At 44.1% G+C, this 17,074-nt stretch overlaps 1 protein-coding gene across 1 annotated transcript; it reads left to right on the top strand.

Annotated features, from left to right (window-relative positions):
- The first annotated feature begins 1,891 nt into the window (after nt 1-1,891).
- Nucleotides 1,892-16,912, top strand: wdr36 (WD repeat domain 36). Its single transcript, XM_062478093.1, has 23 exons — nt 1,892-2,198; nt 2,511-2,538; nt 2,652-2,752; nt 3,211-3,328; nt 3,612-3,744; nt 4,414-4,468; nt 6,541-6,673; nt 6,924-7,099; nt 7,399-7,519; nt 7,821-7,886; nt 8,011-8,094; nt 8,410-8,564; nt 9,188-9,302; nt 9,596-9,761; nt 10,091-10,199; nt 11,055-11,134; nt 11,791-11,898; nt 13,943-14,040; nt 14,665-14,807; nt 15,064-15,183; nt 15,373-15,454; nt 15,686-15,873; nt 16,470-16,912. Exons 1-23 carry the CDS (start codon nt 2,043-2,045, stop codon nt 16,617-16,619), a joined length of 2,685 nt encoding a protein of 894 aa, XP_062334077.1. The 5' UTR covers nt 1,892-2,042; the 3' UTR covers nt 16,620-16,912.
- The last annotated feature ends 162 nt before the right edge of the window (nt 16,913-17,074 follow it).

Here is a 17,074-nt window from a genome sequence, read left to right as displayed (position 1 = left end):
CTTATATTTCCTTCACCTCTTTGTGTAACTTTTCAAATTACTCAATTTCAAAGGGTCTCAATTTAGATTTGTATTGATAATGATTAACTGCAAATTGCTTTAATGACTTCAAAGATGCAGAGAGGAGAACGTGCACTTGTCAAAGTGAAAACACTGGTTCTAATAATGACCTTTATGTGTTGGTCACTGAATTACTGTCTTTTTGGTCTTATTCATTTTTCTTAGTAACTTTTACTTCAAGCCATAGAGCACTTCAGACATTTTAAACCAGAGATCTGATATCTGGTACTCATATTAAACTCCCTTCTATATATCAGTGTGACTGAATGAAACGTGTAGGAACTGTGCTTAAAGATTGATCTTTAATGATGATGTAAAGAGTACAGGTTGAAAGTGAACTTTTTTTATATATACACATGATTCATATTGTGTATGTTTGCATGAGTCAGAGATTATCTTTCATGTGAACTTGAGTTTTCTGGAAGGTGATTTAGTGGTGACTATTAGATGATGCTTGGGGTGAGGGTTGATGATAGGTATAAAAGGCCAGTAAGATTCAATGGTCACTGCAAAAGTTCTCACATTCGGACAATGACACCCAAGACATATTTAATTGGTAAATTATTGACCGATCTTGCCAGATTAACTACAGGCCTAATCTTGTGCAGAGATGTTACATGTCACTGTTGGGTATGTGAACCATCATTTTGACTTGTTATTAACTTTTGTTTCACAGCCTACTTTTCCCTGGCTGTGTCCTGGCACCTTGGCTGGAGCGGCTCTCCCGCGGCTCTCCCTCGAAAGAAATGCTGTTTGTCGAAAATAAAGGATGATATATTTAATGTCATTGGCGTGGAGTACAAATTGGATGTAAGTTGAGCCCCCATATATTGACAATTCTGTAGATTTTCAGTTATTCAGCAATTATGCACCACATTTGCATTTAGACTCAGTTGGTTGTGATCTGGTTTTCCCACAGGAACTGAAGAAGTCTCTTCACTACGTAGATCCTGAGCCAGTATGTTTTCTCTGATTATCCCCACACTTTCCTTTGCAGTTGTGTATTTCAAACTCACTGACTCTAACTCTTGTGTACATTTCTTTTGTCAAGAATGTGATCTTAGAGAAGTCTAACTGCATCCTCAACTGGGCTCAGTGCAACCGCAGTAACAAGGATGGATACTTGGCCGAGCTGGAGGAAATCCAGTGTAAACTGAAGCGATCAACCGAGGTGAGAAACAATGTCTTTAGTTTCCTCTTTATTTACCTGTCCATTATTTTTTGTCCATAGACACAAGTATGTGGCATAGCAGCCGTTGTCTGTATTTTGCATGCCTTTTGATGAATTATCTAATGCAAGCATGACTTGACATGAATACGTATGGTATGCTTCAGAAGTCAAATATATATATAGGTTCAGCAAAAGCTCCAATTTTGTTGTGATAATTTATCTAGACTGTTATTTAAGATATACTTTTTTACAGGCTCCAGAATGCAATGGCGTCAAGGGAGATCAATTGAAGATGGTGACAGACAGAGAGATATCTCATCAATTCTTCAACTGTTGGAACACATTTGTATCTAAAAAATCAAAAGATTGTACTAAACCTAGAAAACCTAGAAAACCTAGAAAACATGAGAAAACATTACACCATGCTCTAACTTGAAACTTAGCCTAACCCTATTATTTCACTAGATGAGGTGTATTGGTATTTATGTGTTCATGTAATAAAAATATATATTTATAATGAAATTTGTAATCATTTACACATAAAAATATAATCAAAATATAATATACAGATCCGTTGGATATTAGAAAATGTACAATTGTTGTTGTAGGTTGCTGTTTGCTAAACAGCGGAACTAATATCCCTTGGTGGAACCAACGTTTGTTGCTGTAGGTCCATCGGAACCATTAGTAACACGCAATGTGGTAGTAATGAAAACAGCAGAACAAGACGTGATCTTCACCGTTTTATTTCTAGTGATTTTTAACGATTTGTTAAACGGATCTTTGGGCATAGATACACCATAACATTATTATGGCAGAGGGTAGTAAAAAAGGAAGTGTAATATTCTCAGGCTTCAGGTCTTTGGGATTATATTCGAATCACCTCTCACACGTGGTTCGCTACCACAAGAAACACCGGGAGTTTTACGTTGTGACAGCTGTGGGAAACTGTTTTCACACGTACAATGTGAGTGCCTGGCTAAATATTTGGACTTGTAAATAAGCTATTTAGCTGACAACTTGTATATAGTGTAGACAGTGTATTGGTGTAAACGCGCATATGCGTGATTCAAGTCTCAAAGCACCATTGAATTACTCATCTCTAATTGACTATATTCTACACTTCTACAAATCTACACTTGCCTACTTTGTTACAATAGTAACAAACCCTAACCAGATACAAAGGTTAGGGTTAGTTAAGTGTTGCCACTTTTTATGCATATTGTGGCCCAATCTGTATGGTGTTGGTAGCTAACCTAAAAAATCTGTGATTTTGCAGGTCAAAAAACTTGGAATCGTTGCTGTCAGTAAGTGTGCATAAAGCTAGAATCTTCTTAAGGCAGCTGTGTTACACTAAAAGTTGATCTGCTAAATTAGTCTTCTTATATCATTCAAAACTACATGAAACGCTTTTCCCCAGGCAATGCCCTCCCAGAAGACATATCATGCTTGGCAGCTGACCGAATGCTGGTTTATGTGGCCAATGGGAAGAAAGTGACAGCCTTTGCCAGGAACAAAGAGGTGACACGTTCCTTTCCTTCTGTTGGTATGGTTGTGTAGGGTGACCAGACGTCCTCTTTTACCCGGACATGTCCTCTTTTTGAGACCTAAAAAATGCGTCCGGCAGGGATTCCAAAATTGTCCGGGATTTTGCCTCGTCGGATATTTGTGTTTCTCTGGGTCTTTCACAAACTATTAGGCCCTTACAAGTTTTGGAAAGGGTATCTCCCTTACGTCCCCACCTTCTTGCGCGAGCTCTGACAGTAGAGAGAAGTGTCAATTTGATCAGATAGTGCGGCATGCAATAATTCATTCATCACACAAGTCTAGTAATCTTACGTTTGTGCAGCTCTCTTAGTTTCGTTTTTGGTTTCATATTTCCCCAAATTCAGGGCACAGGTGTGAGTTAGCTGCAAAGCTCCATGTACTGTTGTTTTTGACTCTGTTTTTGTCGGTTTAACATTGTTGTGGATGTCAAGGTGGTTCACACCTTCATCGGCCACGGTGCTGACGTGCACCTGCTGCTTCCATTTGGCGACCATGTGATCTCCGTCGACCGAGACAACGCAGTCATAATCTGGGACGTGGAGTCAGAGGGTTGGTGTTAGGATCTGGATGTCCTCTTACCCCTCCACCTAGACACAAACATGAGGGTTTACTGCATTATGCTGCGTTAAGGATTATTGGAATCATAATTGATTTGTATCTTGTAGTGCAACTAACTGATTTCAAGGGAATCATTTCCTGTTTAACAGACGGCTGTTATATAGTTCATTACCACAAATCAGCTTTAAGTTTGTTGTGAGGGAGTTGTTTCATTTTTAACGGGTGTCTGCAATTCCTGTTTTTATTTGTTTGTTTCTCTGCTCTATTATTCCAGAGGAGTACTTGCAGATATCATTTGACAAGGCCTGCTTCGAGGTGTCAGCAGCCATGCACCCCAGCACCTACCTAAACAAGATCCTGTTTGGCTGCAGTCAAGGAGGCCTTCAGCTCTGGAACATCAAATCAAAGTACGGGTTTAACATGTATAGTTTGCCATTTAACAACAGTTAAAACCGTATGGTAAAAAGAAATTCGTCACACTCATTGGGGACACTCCCCAGATCCTGTTCACCAAGTTTCATGTCTCCCATTGGAGCTCTCTTGTGGGATTCCAAGGCTGACACATATTAACTTATTTATCCGGAAGCCATTTGTGATTTTATTTAAAGGTATAACAACTTTTCACAGGCCCCACATTTTGTCCAAGGTTCACCAAATTTGACGCAGATGATCTTCAGACCAAGCCAAAAGTTATCAGATGCATTTTTGATTTTTGAAACCGTTTGTTCAGCAGAGCCAGTCAACATTGACAGTTTATCATCAAACAGGAAATTGGGTCATATCTCAGCAAATCTTTTATGCATTCACACCAAACTCGGAAACACGTTCTGAGGATGTCCAAAATGTGTCATTTGACCTACTTGTCTGCCTCATTGCTGTTTTGAAGCTATATTTTTGAATATATCGTAAAAATTCACACGATGAACATCTACTTCCAAGCTGATATGCTGTAATAATCCTATACATCTCTGTGGAGACTTCTGTGGAGAAGATAAGCTTCTATGGAGGCCTTATTACTGATTTATTGTGACACGGCAAATGGAGTGTGTTCTCATCAGCTCCTTTCTATGTTACAGTAAGCTCCTGTACACGTTTCCTGGGTGGGATTCAGCAGTCACTGTTCTACAGCAGGTGGGTTCTCTCAGCACAGTCTCAGAGTCAAAGGTACCCTCTGACCAAATCTGATGTCACATTTGCAATTTGCGGGTGGCCGATTTAAAACGCTCTTAACTATGACAAAGACAATGCAAATGCAGGAATGTCATTTCTAAGGCTGATGCCGTATATGGCAAAGGTAAGGCTTTACCGTCATATCTAAGTACATCTCTGCCCATGAGACTCTTCAAATGTGTAAGGGTACAGAGACAGTGGGAGGTAGGTCACAAGGTATCCATTCATGTTAGTTCTGTAGACCTGTCAAAGATGTCATGTGAACGTGAGAAATGAACACATAAATATATCGATTTTCTATCAGTTGGCACCCTTTGTCTCTCTCGCTCCCCCGCCACACAATATTTGGGTGTGCTCAAGCCTTCGGCGAGAGCACAACCTTTGTTCTCTCACATATATATTATTTATTGTTTATTTTCGCCCCCCTAAAACTCAGTCAATATTTGGCCTACATACACAACGGCGGTGTCAAAAGGTTCGTCTTGGTAGCGATTGCGTTGCTTCTATTGGAATTTACGTTCCGTTGCATGGTTTGGGCTTAAGTTAAGTTTTTGTGGCGAAAAGTGAAGCTAACGGTGGCTAATTTGCTAGCCACAGTCACTGACGTTACTAACGTCACTACGTCACTAACGTCACGAAAACACGCGTGACTACCTTTGGCAGAACATTCGTTTCGCATCTGTTAACTTGGGGGATAGCTAGGCTAACTATAGCTTTACTGCAAGGCAGCTGCAGGAACGCCACAAGCAAAGAGGCCAGGGTGATAACTATTTACTCATTTTACTTTGTGATATGACACACAATTGTGATGTGTAATGTACAGTATAAGCTGATATTATTAAGGAAGTACATCTACTTTCGGAAACAGTAGTCTACTATTTCACTGAAGTATTAGCATCATGACATTAGCCTGTGTTGCCCGGGCAACACATACTACAGTGGTCTATGATGTATCTGTTTTCAATCGTTAAAATAAACATTCCTCACATATACATTTTCGTTGTAGGATTTATTCTGACATTAGTAAACGATTTGTTGGTGAAATTACCATTACCTGTGGTTTCAAACCAGTGTAGCTCACTGCAACGCTGTAGCTTACGCGAGACACTACAAAAACATCTACACTACACAGCTGTTTAGGAAGTCAAACGGCGACAGAACATGTTCGGCACTCCCCTTACTTAAATCAAAAGTCTATCTAACTACTAACCTGAACTTCATTGCCACATCCTAAACGTTGTCAATCTGTTCATGAAAATAATTAATTTCAGCTTAAACCGTACAACGGAACGTTAAATCCAATTCAACCAACGCAATCGCTACAGTACCAAGACGAACACAGCAGTAGTCTAGTACTGTACCGTAGTAGTACAATTTACCGGGGCAGCTTCTCCATACAGGGCTATATCGCATTTTGCGTTGTTACTGACAATGATCGCTACCAGTGTGCTTTTTATGAATGAGCGATTTTCCACTAAATAAATGTCAAGCTTATTTACGTTTTGGGGGGCATATTTTCAGTTAGCAGATGGTACTGTTTGAATCGCGATTCCATCTTCTACTGCCGGTAACGTCGTAGAATAATCTTCAAAGGGGGTTCTTTATTAATGAATGAATGCAATGAGTAGGATAAATGCATGAAAATATCACGAGAAGGGAAAAACTTAAAAGGACGTTTAAGTCATAGAGATTAGGTCAATTTGTACACCGGTCTGCCAAATTTATTCGTTTTGATTCAACGATGAGGCTGCCTCTTGCAGGGGAAATGAGAAGACATCCATTTCATTCTACACTTCACTCGTATTTTCAGTTGTAAATGAGCAGCAAAAATAATAAGTATGCATTTTTATATAAAATACAGAAATATCAGTTGTAAAAATGTCATTAAAAAACGGACCCCTGTCCAACCGACGCAAGCAAGCACACCCTACAATTTCCCCAGAAATTGTACCCTCTCTAGTTTCACTTGTATTCCTATCCGCCCCCCAACCATCACTGTCTCCCCCCTATCCTTCCTCTCTCCCTCCCCTCAGAGCCCAGCAGTAGATGTGGTAGGCGTGGGCCTCTCCTCCGGACAGATCGTCCTCCACAACATAAAGTTTGACGAGTCCCTGATGAAGTTCCAGCAGGACTGGGGCCCAGTCACGGCCATCTCTTTCAGAACAGGTGAGCCTCCCGCCCTCCCATTCTGCCTGGGTGCAGCGCAGAACTGATGGGATGATGGACCGCTGACGGGAGAGCATTCGACACAAACTGAGGCATGAATGAGGGAATAATCGAGTTCCGTAGGAGTTGAAATTCCGATTCAACAACGTCAAATTCATTGTTATTTCACCATAAATCCGTTCCCACCTGGGTCGTCTTCCTGCGGTTCACTTGTACGCTTGCCTTCATCTGTAATCCTCCCGTATCCAAGATGGCCACCCTGTGATGGCGGCTGGGAGCCCAGTGGGCCACATCGGCCTGTGGGACCTGGAGGAGAAGAAGCTGGTGTGTCAGATGAGGGATGCCCACAGCACAGCCATCGCTGGGCTGACCTTCCTGCATGGGGAGCCCCTGCTGCTGACCAATGGGGCTGACAATGCCATCAGGGTTCGTTAGTGAATATTAGATTATGCTGATGGTATACATTACTGTGCAAAAGTCTAGGGCACAATACAAAAAAAGTAAAGCAAGAATGCTTGAAGAAATAAGGCACATTATTAAAAAGACAAAACTAAAATGTCTGCAAAAATGCACTTTTAGACTGCCACTCAAATATAAAAGATGTATTATTCATGTATTAAAGCTTGGGTGCCTAAGACTTCTGCACAGTACTGCACATATTGATTTTTTGATCACAGAAAGCGATTGGATGGAGGTGAGATCTAACCGCCAGCCTTTTTCCACAGGTGTGGATCTTTGACACGGCGGGAGGAGGAGGTCGGCTGCTCCGGAGTCGTTTGGGACACAGCGCCCCGCCCTCGAAGATCCGGCACTACGGACAGACAGGCCACCACATCCTCAGTGCAGGTAGGGAGGGCCGAATTCATGTAACCTCCAGAACTGGATCGGTTAATGAGATACACTTGAAAAGTAATTGAGGTGCATTTGATTCGGTTCAGTTATTCGAGCTCACGAGAGATGCATCAATGTCTGACAATCTCTGAGTAGCAGTTTGAATCTTGGATCAGATTTCCACCTGTCCACACAATCCTTATTTATTATGATCTGAACCGTGAAAAACAGATCGCAGATCAGTACTCCTGGTTTGAGACTGAAACGAGACACAGCATAAACCAGTGGAGACTGACACGCCTGTTCTTGTTCTCAGGTCAGGATGGAACTTTACAGTCCTTCTCCACGGTTCATGAGAGATTCAACAAGAGCCTGGGCCATGGTGAGATTCTTCCCCCACCCGAGCACCTATGTTTTATAACCATGGATAAACATGTAATGCAAGACACACTGTATTTGCATTCTGGAGACATGTTTTTCTTAATGATCCCAATCTGGACATCCAGGTTCCATCAACAAGAAGTCGTCCAAGAAGAAAGGTCTGAGGTACGATGAACTGAAGCTCCCTGCCATCACCACCTTCGCCTCAGGTAAAACCAGCAGATGTCGCCAGCATCAAGTTGAAACGTCCAGATTTGCTCGTATGATTGATGTGGAGATTATGGTTCTTCAGGGAGATATCATAGCGAGAAAGTTCCCCCAAAAAGTTGGGTAGAGGATGATGGTTGAGTGTGTTTGTTTCATATGAATGGATGAGGAACCCAGATGTTGAGGTCAAAGTCATGTATATTATCTCACAGAGAAATCTGTCACACAACAACCCAAACATAAATGCACATAATGTTTCTTCAATATGTGTATGTATGAGTAGTGTATGAGCGGTGGATTTCATGTTGGCGTTGTAGAGAGCGCCCGTCAGAGCGACTGGGACGGCATCGTGGCCTGCCATCGGGGCTACCTCGTTAGCACCACCTGGAACTACCAGAAGTCGTCCATGGGGTCGCACAAGCTGGAGCCTGACCGCTTCAACAAGAACCGTGCCCTCAGCGTCCACGCCACGGTGAGCAGCCGTCCCATAGCTAACGTGTGCGCTACCTGGGACTGTCCTGTATGTGGATGCTTGTGATGGTGACTAATCACCCACATGGAGGAGTGTTCAGTAGAAAGATGGAAATAAGATAAACACAACCGGCATTCGTGCTCATAGATCGGTTTCCTGTTTAGCGGAACTCCACTACCTAGATGGAATGCATTGTCACTTTTTCTTATGAATTGTAGATGAATGTGTGGGATGTGTCCTGAATGAATGTGGATGTGTGAAGGCAGTACTTGTTTGCTGAGATCAAAGTAGTACCATCGATAAAAAGCTGGATGCTAAAAATGTTACATAATCACATTTACAAAAACATTTCTTACTTTAATTCAATGTAATGGAGTAACTATATTAGTTATACATAAAATAATATATATATATATATATAATCTAGAGATATAAATTGTATATATAATCAAACTTTTTATTTTATTTTATACAATACTCTCATGGAGGGAACTTAAATTTGCATCCTTGACCAAATTATCATTTTGAAATCATTATTTGTCATTGAACCATGAATGCTTTTCCATTCTGATCGAACCCACTTAGACTTCCACCTTGCTCACTAAAGCTCTCCGTCTCTGCAGGCTGTGGACATCACGTCATGTGGAAACTTTGCGGTGCTGGGCCTGTCCTCTGGACACGTGGATGTCTATAACATGCAGTCAGGGCTCCACAGGGGACATTATGGAGAAGAGAAAGGTAAACACACTGTCTCTTTCTAGATCTTTTTCCCATTACTTACTGACATCATTATCACACCGTCTTGCTTTCTCTCTCGCTTACGTACTCACACGCTCAACGCACACCCACTCTTTCACACACGAACACACTCTCCCTCTGTGTTCATCATCCGCTAATGAACTCACTCGATTATCCATGTTCAAATTATGAACTCACTGACTCACCCACTGACCTCATGCAACCATGACAATTGAACCAAGCACAAGTATACTGATTCATCCCTTCTCTGCCTCCCCCCTCCCACCCCCCAGCCCATGATGGACCAGTGCGAGGTGTGTGTGTGGATGGACTCAACCAGCTGACAGTCAGTGTCGGAGCAGACAGACTCATCAAGATCTGGAAGTTCAAGTCTAAGAAGCTGGTCCACTGCATGAGCCTGTCATCCTCGCCCGCCACCATATATCTACACAGAGACAGGTATGAAGTTAGCATAGCTAATAAACTAGCATCACAACCAAGGAACAAACAAGCATAGGTAAGGAATTAGCATGGCTACCTGCTTAGCCCAAACAGGCAAGGAATGAGCACTGCTCTCGCTGCAGTGAGATCACGAATAAGAAACTAGCATCATAGCTAAGGAATTAGGGATTTAACAATGAGGCATAGGAGGTTACATTGCTAATGATCATTGCAACATAACATGGCTTAATAGCTACAGGCAAGAGACTATAAGGCTTGCTACAAAGCCAAAAAGGGTTAAAAAAAAAAAAGACTAAATATTTGTATTTCTCTGACCTCTGGACCAGCGGTATGCTAGCCATCGCTCTAGATGACTTCACACTCAACGTCCTGGACATGGAGACCAAAAGGATTGTCAGGAAGTTCTCTGGCCATCGAGGACAAGTCAACGACATGGTGAGGGGGGGTGAGGGGGCCCACAGGACAAGTCAACGACATGGTGAGGGGGGGTGAGGGGGCCCACAGGACAAGTCAACGACATGGTGAGGGGGCCCACAGGACAAGTCAACGACATGGTGAGGGGGGGTGAGGGGGCCCACAGGACAAGTCAACGACATGGTGAGGGGGGGTGAGGGGGCCCACAGGACAAGTCAACGACATGGTGAGGGGGCCCACAGGACAAGTCAACGACATGGTGAGGGGGGGTGAGGGGGCCCACAGCATGTACAAGTCAACGACATGGTGAGGGGGGGTGAGGGGGCCCACAGGACAAGTCAACGACATGGTGAGGGGGGGTGAGGGGGCCCACAGGACAAGTCAACGACATGGTGAGGGGGGGTGAGGGGGCCCACAGGACAAGTCAACGACATGGTGAGGGGGCCCACAGGACAAGTCAACGACATGGTGAGGGGGGGTGAGGGGGCCCACAGGACAAGTCAACGACATGGTGAGGGGGGGTGAGGGGGCCCACAGGACAAGTCAACGACATGGTGAGGGGGGGTGAGGGGGCCCACAGGACAAGTCAACGACATGGTGAGGGGGGGTGAGGGGGCCCACAGGACAAGTCAACGACATGGTGAGGGGGCCCACAGGACAAGTCAACGACATGGTGAGGGGGGGTGAGGGGGCCCACAGGACAAGTCAACGACATGGTGAGGGGGGGTGAGGGGGCCCACAGGACAAGTCAACGACATGGTGAGGGGGGGTGAGGGGGCCCACAGCATGTACAAGGTGTGCTCTCTCCATTCCCCAATGTGATTTTGGAAATGGTCCTTCTGATTCCTAATAGGCATGTCTGTGTGTGTCGCCCAGGCCTTTAGCCCAGATGGACGCTGGCTGTTCTCAGCAGCCATGGACTGTACCATTAGGACCTGGGACCTCCCCTCAGGCTGGTAAGATGGACTACTCTGGCTCTTTTTAGAAATGTGCTTTCCCTCTTCCTCTATCTCCATATCAGTGTTAGTCTCTCCACCCACCACAACACTGAGATGGAGAAGATGACCTTTCCCCCAAGAGCAGTGATGGGGAACTTGTCTACTGAAATCAAAACCTAAAATTGGTCAGCTCCTGTAATCTGATCTCTGTCAAGCTGTTGCCAGGCGGAATCCCCCTCCCTGACCATAGAACTCTCACTCTATTATCTCTCCCGATCCCCACTCTTTCCTCATAGTTGTATCCGTCTTCCCCCTTTCCTTCCTTTCTTCTATTATTTATGTTATTCTTTTCTCTTATTTTATTGATCTTATTTATGCCCCTGCCTCCCTCATCCCCTACACACTTATGCTGGCTTTCATGTTTATCTTTTCTTTTTTGACACTTTTTTGGGCCTCTCCCTTCTTGTCTCACCACCCTCCCTCTCTACTTTGCTATTCAAGCAGGCTTTTAGTTAGTCAATGTGTTTTTATGGTTTGTCATGTTTTTCTATTTTAAATGTATCTTAATTTATGGTGTTGTATTGCATTTTGTTGTGAAGCACTTTTATTATTATCTGAGAGAGGTGCTATACAAATACAGTTGACTGACTTACTCTCCTCCTCCTGTTCTCTAGCCTGGTGGACTGTTTCTTGGTAGACTCTGCAGCGGTCAGCCTCACCATGTCACCCACGGGGGACTTTCTGGCCTCCTCGCATGTGGACAACCTTGGGATATACCTGTGGTAAGACGCATGACCACATCAAGGAGACAGAGCTGGCTTCCCTCTGTGGCCTCATTCATACAGTGCAGGTATCAGTCTGTGTGGCATGGCTCTAGAGTGCGACCAATTTGGTCGCATATGCGACCAAAATTTGTACGGGTGCGACAACATTTTTTACTAGGTCGCGCCGGTGCACCTAACCTCCTCGCATCCGCTGCCTCTCCAGGAACGAAGCGTTTGTTTCTTCTTTGACGGAACTCGCACTCATGGTTGGATCATATCGTGGTCTAAACTAATCAGAGACAGAGATGGGGCGGGTCTTTGCTTCTGATTGGCTGTGGTCCAGATATTCCTGTAGGCCTACACTGCTCCGTGCTGTGTGATTGAAATTACGACCTGAGCACCAGAGAATCAGTTATGGCAGACCTGGGCATTGTACGGCCCGCAGGGCCACAACCGGCCCACAGGCTGTTCCAATCCGGCCCGCGTGAGGTAAATCTAAAATTAAAAATAAATAAATGTGTTGAGCGGTTGTAAATATGTAGTCCTGAAACACTAGTGATCAGGCAATTTACATATGTGCGCTTGCGCAACCTCACCGACAGGAGAGTTAGGTGGTTAGCCCTCGAAAATGAAAAACGAAAGGTTGATACAGAATGTAGAGTTTTTAACAAGACATGGACTTCTAAGTATCTGTTTACTGAGGTCAAAGTCAAAGCTGTGTTCTTAGTTTTGGAGAACAGGTCGCTGTGTTGAAGGATTACAATTTGAATCGGCACTAAGGGACTCAAGAAAAAAACTAACGCGGACATAATAAGAACTTGACTGATTCAGTGGGCGCGGGCTGATGGTTTGCTAGTTAAATTGCACACTCGGATCATCACCTGTCAGCTGTCCTTCGCATATCCACCTCAGACATTCAGCCAGATTTCGATGCACTTGTTCAAGCCCACTGGATTCCTCTCACATAACAAAATTAACTGCAAAAAAGTATTGCTTTTTGTATAAAGTTGATCAATTGCATATCTTTAACATACTGCAAAACAACTTTTCAGTGTTGGTGAAGATTAACTCGTTACAAATAAAATGAAACACTGGTGTAATGATTATTTTAGTTTTTACTGTTACTTTGATAGTCTTTTCCTAGTTGACCAACATGTAAAATATTTATATAAATATTTACAGAATATCCTTATTCTTCTGATAACCAGTAGCAGCTAATCAAAATATATACTTTACTGCTTTTTACAATGGGGGAAAATGAATAGTGAGCAGAATTAAGTTCAAGTTATCGTTGATGCTGCCCTCCAACACATTTCAGGTTTCTCATGTGGCACCTTGTCAAAATTAATTGCCCACCCCTGAGTTACAGAGCTGGGCCATGGAGCTAACCCATGGAGCTAGGATGTTGATGCTAGGGAGAGTGTGGCAAGCTGGTTTAGCCAAGGCCAAAGGGCAAGAAAGCCAAATTACAGGTGTTGTTACATCTGAAGGGCATGGGACAGCAAGGTGGGACCCGCTATAAGACTTTGAGCCATGAAATGTTAGGTCTCCGTTCAGGGAAGCACTTTTAAACAGTAGCACTTTCTATTTAAAAATGTTTTATTTTGCTTGCAATGTTTTAGTTTGGCAGCTCAGTGAAGCACTTAAAATATTTTTATATACAGTTTAATTGTGCGTCAAATAAAACCAATATTTACCTACATTTTATTCTTGTTTAAGGTCATTTACATAATATATATGAATGTATATGGAGCGTGATAAAAAGGTGACCTTGAAATTGTGGCGACGCAAGGAAAAATTTGGGTGCACCTAAATTTTGTGCTGGTGCACCTAAATAAAAAAGTTAGGCGCACCAGTGCAACCAAGGGAAAAAGTTAGTCTGGAGCCCTGAGTGTGAGAATGAGTTGGCATCCGTTTACAGTCTTGCTGATCGTTCGATAGACAAACGGTGTGGTTACTCGATGCATCAAGCCTTTATCTTGATAAGGATTGTTAAAGTAAAGAGAAAAAGAAAGAGAGCTGAAAGATGACTCATACGTTCATGTCATCTTCTGTGGCTTAGGTCCAACAACACGTTGTGCAGCCTGGTGTCGCTACGCCCCCTACCTACAGATTATCAACCTACAGTCGTCATGCTGCCAGGAACCTGCCCCAGCCAAGGTACTACCACTGAGTCTCTCACACACACCTCCCTAACGCAGGGGGAGAGAGCCCCCGCACCATCTGCTCCAGAACCACTAGCAGCTGCTTGGTGGTGTATCAGAGTCCAGTCCTACTGTTAACTAAACACACGTCTGGTGTGTGTGTACTGTTTTATACACATGTGATATGTGTTACCATGTATGCTATCGCACCTTGAGTGTCAGTCTTTAAGTATTTACCCGAGGAATTTGGATTTTGTGCCGTTGGCAGCGTAATCACCCAACAGACTTTCTCGTCTGAATCAGTGACGGTCTGAAATGCAGCACCATCTCCCTCTTCCCATGACCACGCAGGCTGAACAGGAAACCTGCTTTGGATACATAGCAAGGACAGAGTGTCTGTTCTGTACAAAAACAAGGGAGATGAGCCTAATAACACACTGTCGTATTTTTGTCCGTCAAGGTCTCAGTATGTGACTCAATACTGGGGAAGACCTTGGAGTTGAAGACGACAGTTAGACTTTAGACAGGAGCACTATTCCACTGAGGTTTTCAACAACCCAATACTTTTGTTTCGTTGAAGACATTTCGTGCATGAAAGCATGTGGAGGTAATGGAGGTGCGTTTGATTTGACCCCTTCAGATGATGAGGCAGCGGAACAGGAGACGGACAGCTCCGAGATGATCGAGTACGTGTCTCCCGCTCAGCTGGACGAGCAGCTGGTCACCCTGTCTCTGCTGCCCGACTCTCGCTGGAAGAACCTGCTTCACCTGGATGTCATCAAGGTGGGTACCTGGAGAACCCCGGAGAACTGGGGGTGCGGTAGGCAACACACTGCATCTAGGCTCGAGGCTGTCCCTTCGTCGTGCTGCGTACAATTGGTTTCCTTGCTGCTGAGCACAAATGACTAATGCAGAAGAAAAGCAAACATTTATTTGTCATGATTACAAATGTGAAGGAAAGATCTAGGCCTATTTACAACCAAGCCAACGTTGATCGCTGTGTCATCGTCGTCCCTGCACTGGTTTGGTGTTTCCCCAGAGACGCAACAAGCCCAAGGAGCCTCCTAAAGTACCCCAGGCCGCTCCGTTCTTCATCCCCACCATCCCAGGGCTGGTGGCCCAGTTCGCTCTTCCAGACGGCTCCAACCAGAACCAGCAGGTCAGACACGATGATGATGTGGTAGTTGTGGTGGTAGTATTGATTATTATGGTGGTGATGATATTGGTGGCTGATGATGATGGTAATGATGAAGATGAAACAGCAGTGAATGCTACTCCCAGGTCAGAACAAAAAGGATCTCATCCAGCAAGAAACTGATGCTTTGTTTCGGTGTCTCTCCGCCTGCAGACTAAAGTGGTTAATTTCGGAGTGTTGGCTCAGAAGTCCCGATTCTACCTCCAACTAGAGTCTGCTGTGGTCAGCAACAACTGTAAGTCTCTCTCTGTCAGCAGGCACAGGGACCCCATCTCTTATCTGTGTCAAAATACGGTGTGGCGTAGCTTCTATAATAAACAACTAGGTCTCTCATACGCTTCACCCCCCCCCCCCCCCCCATCATCCTTCTCCACCCCCCCCCCACCTATCTTACCCCTCTTCTACCGCCCTCCCCCCCCCCCCCCACCTTAATCCTACCGTGCCTCCCTCCCTCTCCTTCCCCCAGATGAGGACCCCATCAGCCTGCTGAAGGAGATGGGCCCCTCCGGGATTGATACAGAGTTCCGGGGTCTGGGCCCAGACATGGGCGGGGATGTGTCTGTCCTCCGGGGCTTCCTGGGGATGGTGGCCAGCATGCTGGACTCCCACAGGGACTTCGACCTGGCCCAGGCCTACCTGGCACTCTTCCTCAAGGTACAGGAACACATGGGTTACGCATGTATGTGCTCATAAAAATACAATAAAACGATGTTTGGGATTCAAAACAAATCTAAAAATAGATCTAGTGTGTGTGCTAGTTATGAACCCATGGGTTTCAGTGACCCTAATAGAATTGGGACAATTGGGAGAAAAAAAAACTTGATTTGCTCAAACAAATCTGATGCTGAAATAACAAATAATAGGCTTGTCTGTTGTGGAGGTTAATATAGATAGTTCACTTATACTTATTACGACCAGCAGGTGGAGTCCCAACTTTATGGCTGAGAACGTTTATCAATGATGCTGTGGAACTGAACATGGGAAAAAAGAGAGAGGGAGGAACCGTTTAACAGATGAAATATGACAACCAAAGACCAGAACTCGAGGCTATCTGTAAATCAGTAAAGTGATCCTATTACTAGTATACAGAAATCGAATACTTAAGTCAAAATACTTCGAAAAACCCAAGCATTATCTAGCACTATGTTTACTGGTCTACGTGTGTATGAAAATATGTTTTCATATGTCCCCTGTCGTGTGACTTGTGTGTATGAGTCTGTCATTGACCTGTACGGTGCGTGTCTCTCCAGCTCCATCTCCGAGTTCTCTCCCAGAACCAGGAGCTGATAGAGGAGGCCTCCAGGGTGTCGGACAAACTGGAGGAGACCTGGACCTCCATGCAGACCCTCTTCAACCAGAGTCTCTGTCTGCTAGCCTACACCAAGAGTGCCCTGCTCTGAGGAGGGTCCCATAGACCGGAGGCCTTGCTCAGTTACACGCTGAGGCATCGGGTGCACACACATCCAGTACAATGACACCAGCGGGACCAGTCCAGTGTGTGCTAACTGTGAGAGGGATCAAATGTGCATCAGATCTGATGGAAACCTGCCCTCCCCTACATGCTGTAGTTTTTATTCCCTCCGTGTGTTCCCTGCTCGGAGATGGACAGGTTTTCATGTATGTGAACTCTGCTTTTTGTAATACTGAAAAGATATTATGTAAAAAAACAAAATACAAGCTATATTGTTACACACATACAAATAAAAAATAAAAAAAGACCTTCATTTTAATGTTTGAGAATACATTGTTGGTCACCATCGATATTTCTAACCACAAATCTCTTTTGATAATGAAACTGAAATGATGCACCCTGCCAACCAACTGAACAATTGGATTCATAGTGTAATGAAAATAT

The sequence above is a fragment of the Osmerus eperlanus genome, chromosome 14, assembly GCF_963692335.1.
Source record: "Osmerus eperlanus chromosome 14, fOsmEpe2.1, whole genome shotgun sequence".
Lineage (NCBI taxonomy): Eukaryota > Metazoa > Chordata > Actinopteri > Osmeriformes > Osmeridae > Osmerus > Osmerus eperlanus.
Note: the sequence above shows the minus strand (reverse complement) of the source record. Positions and strands in the feature narration are given on the sequence as shown.

Excerpts from the sequence above, each read along its gene's own strand:
- wdr36 (XM_062478093.1), top strand. The coding sequence starts at position 2,043 with ATGGCAGAGGGTAGTAAAAAAGGAAGTGTAATATTCTCAGGCTTCAGG. Across the intron at positions 8,095-8,409 it reads CATCACCACCTTCGCCTCAG|AGAGCGCCCGTCAGAGCGAC; the intron begins GTAAAACCAGCA and ends TTGGCGTTGTAG. Across the intron at positions 14,041-14,664 it reads AGGAACCTGCCCCAGCCAAG|ATGATGAGGCAGCGGAACAG; the intron begins GTACTACCACTG and ends TGACCCCTTCAG.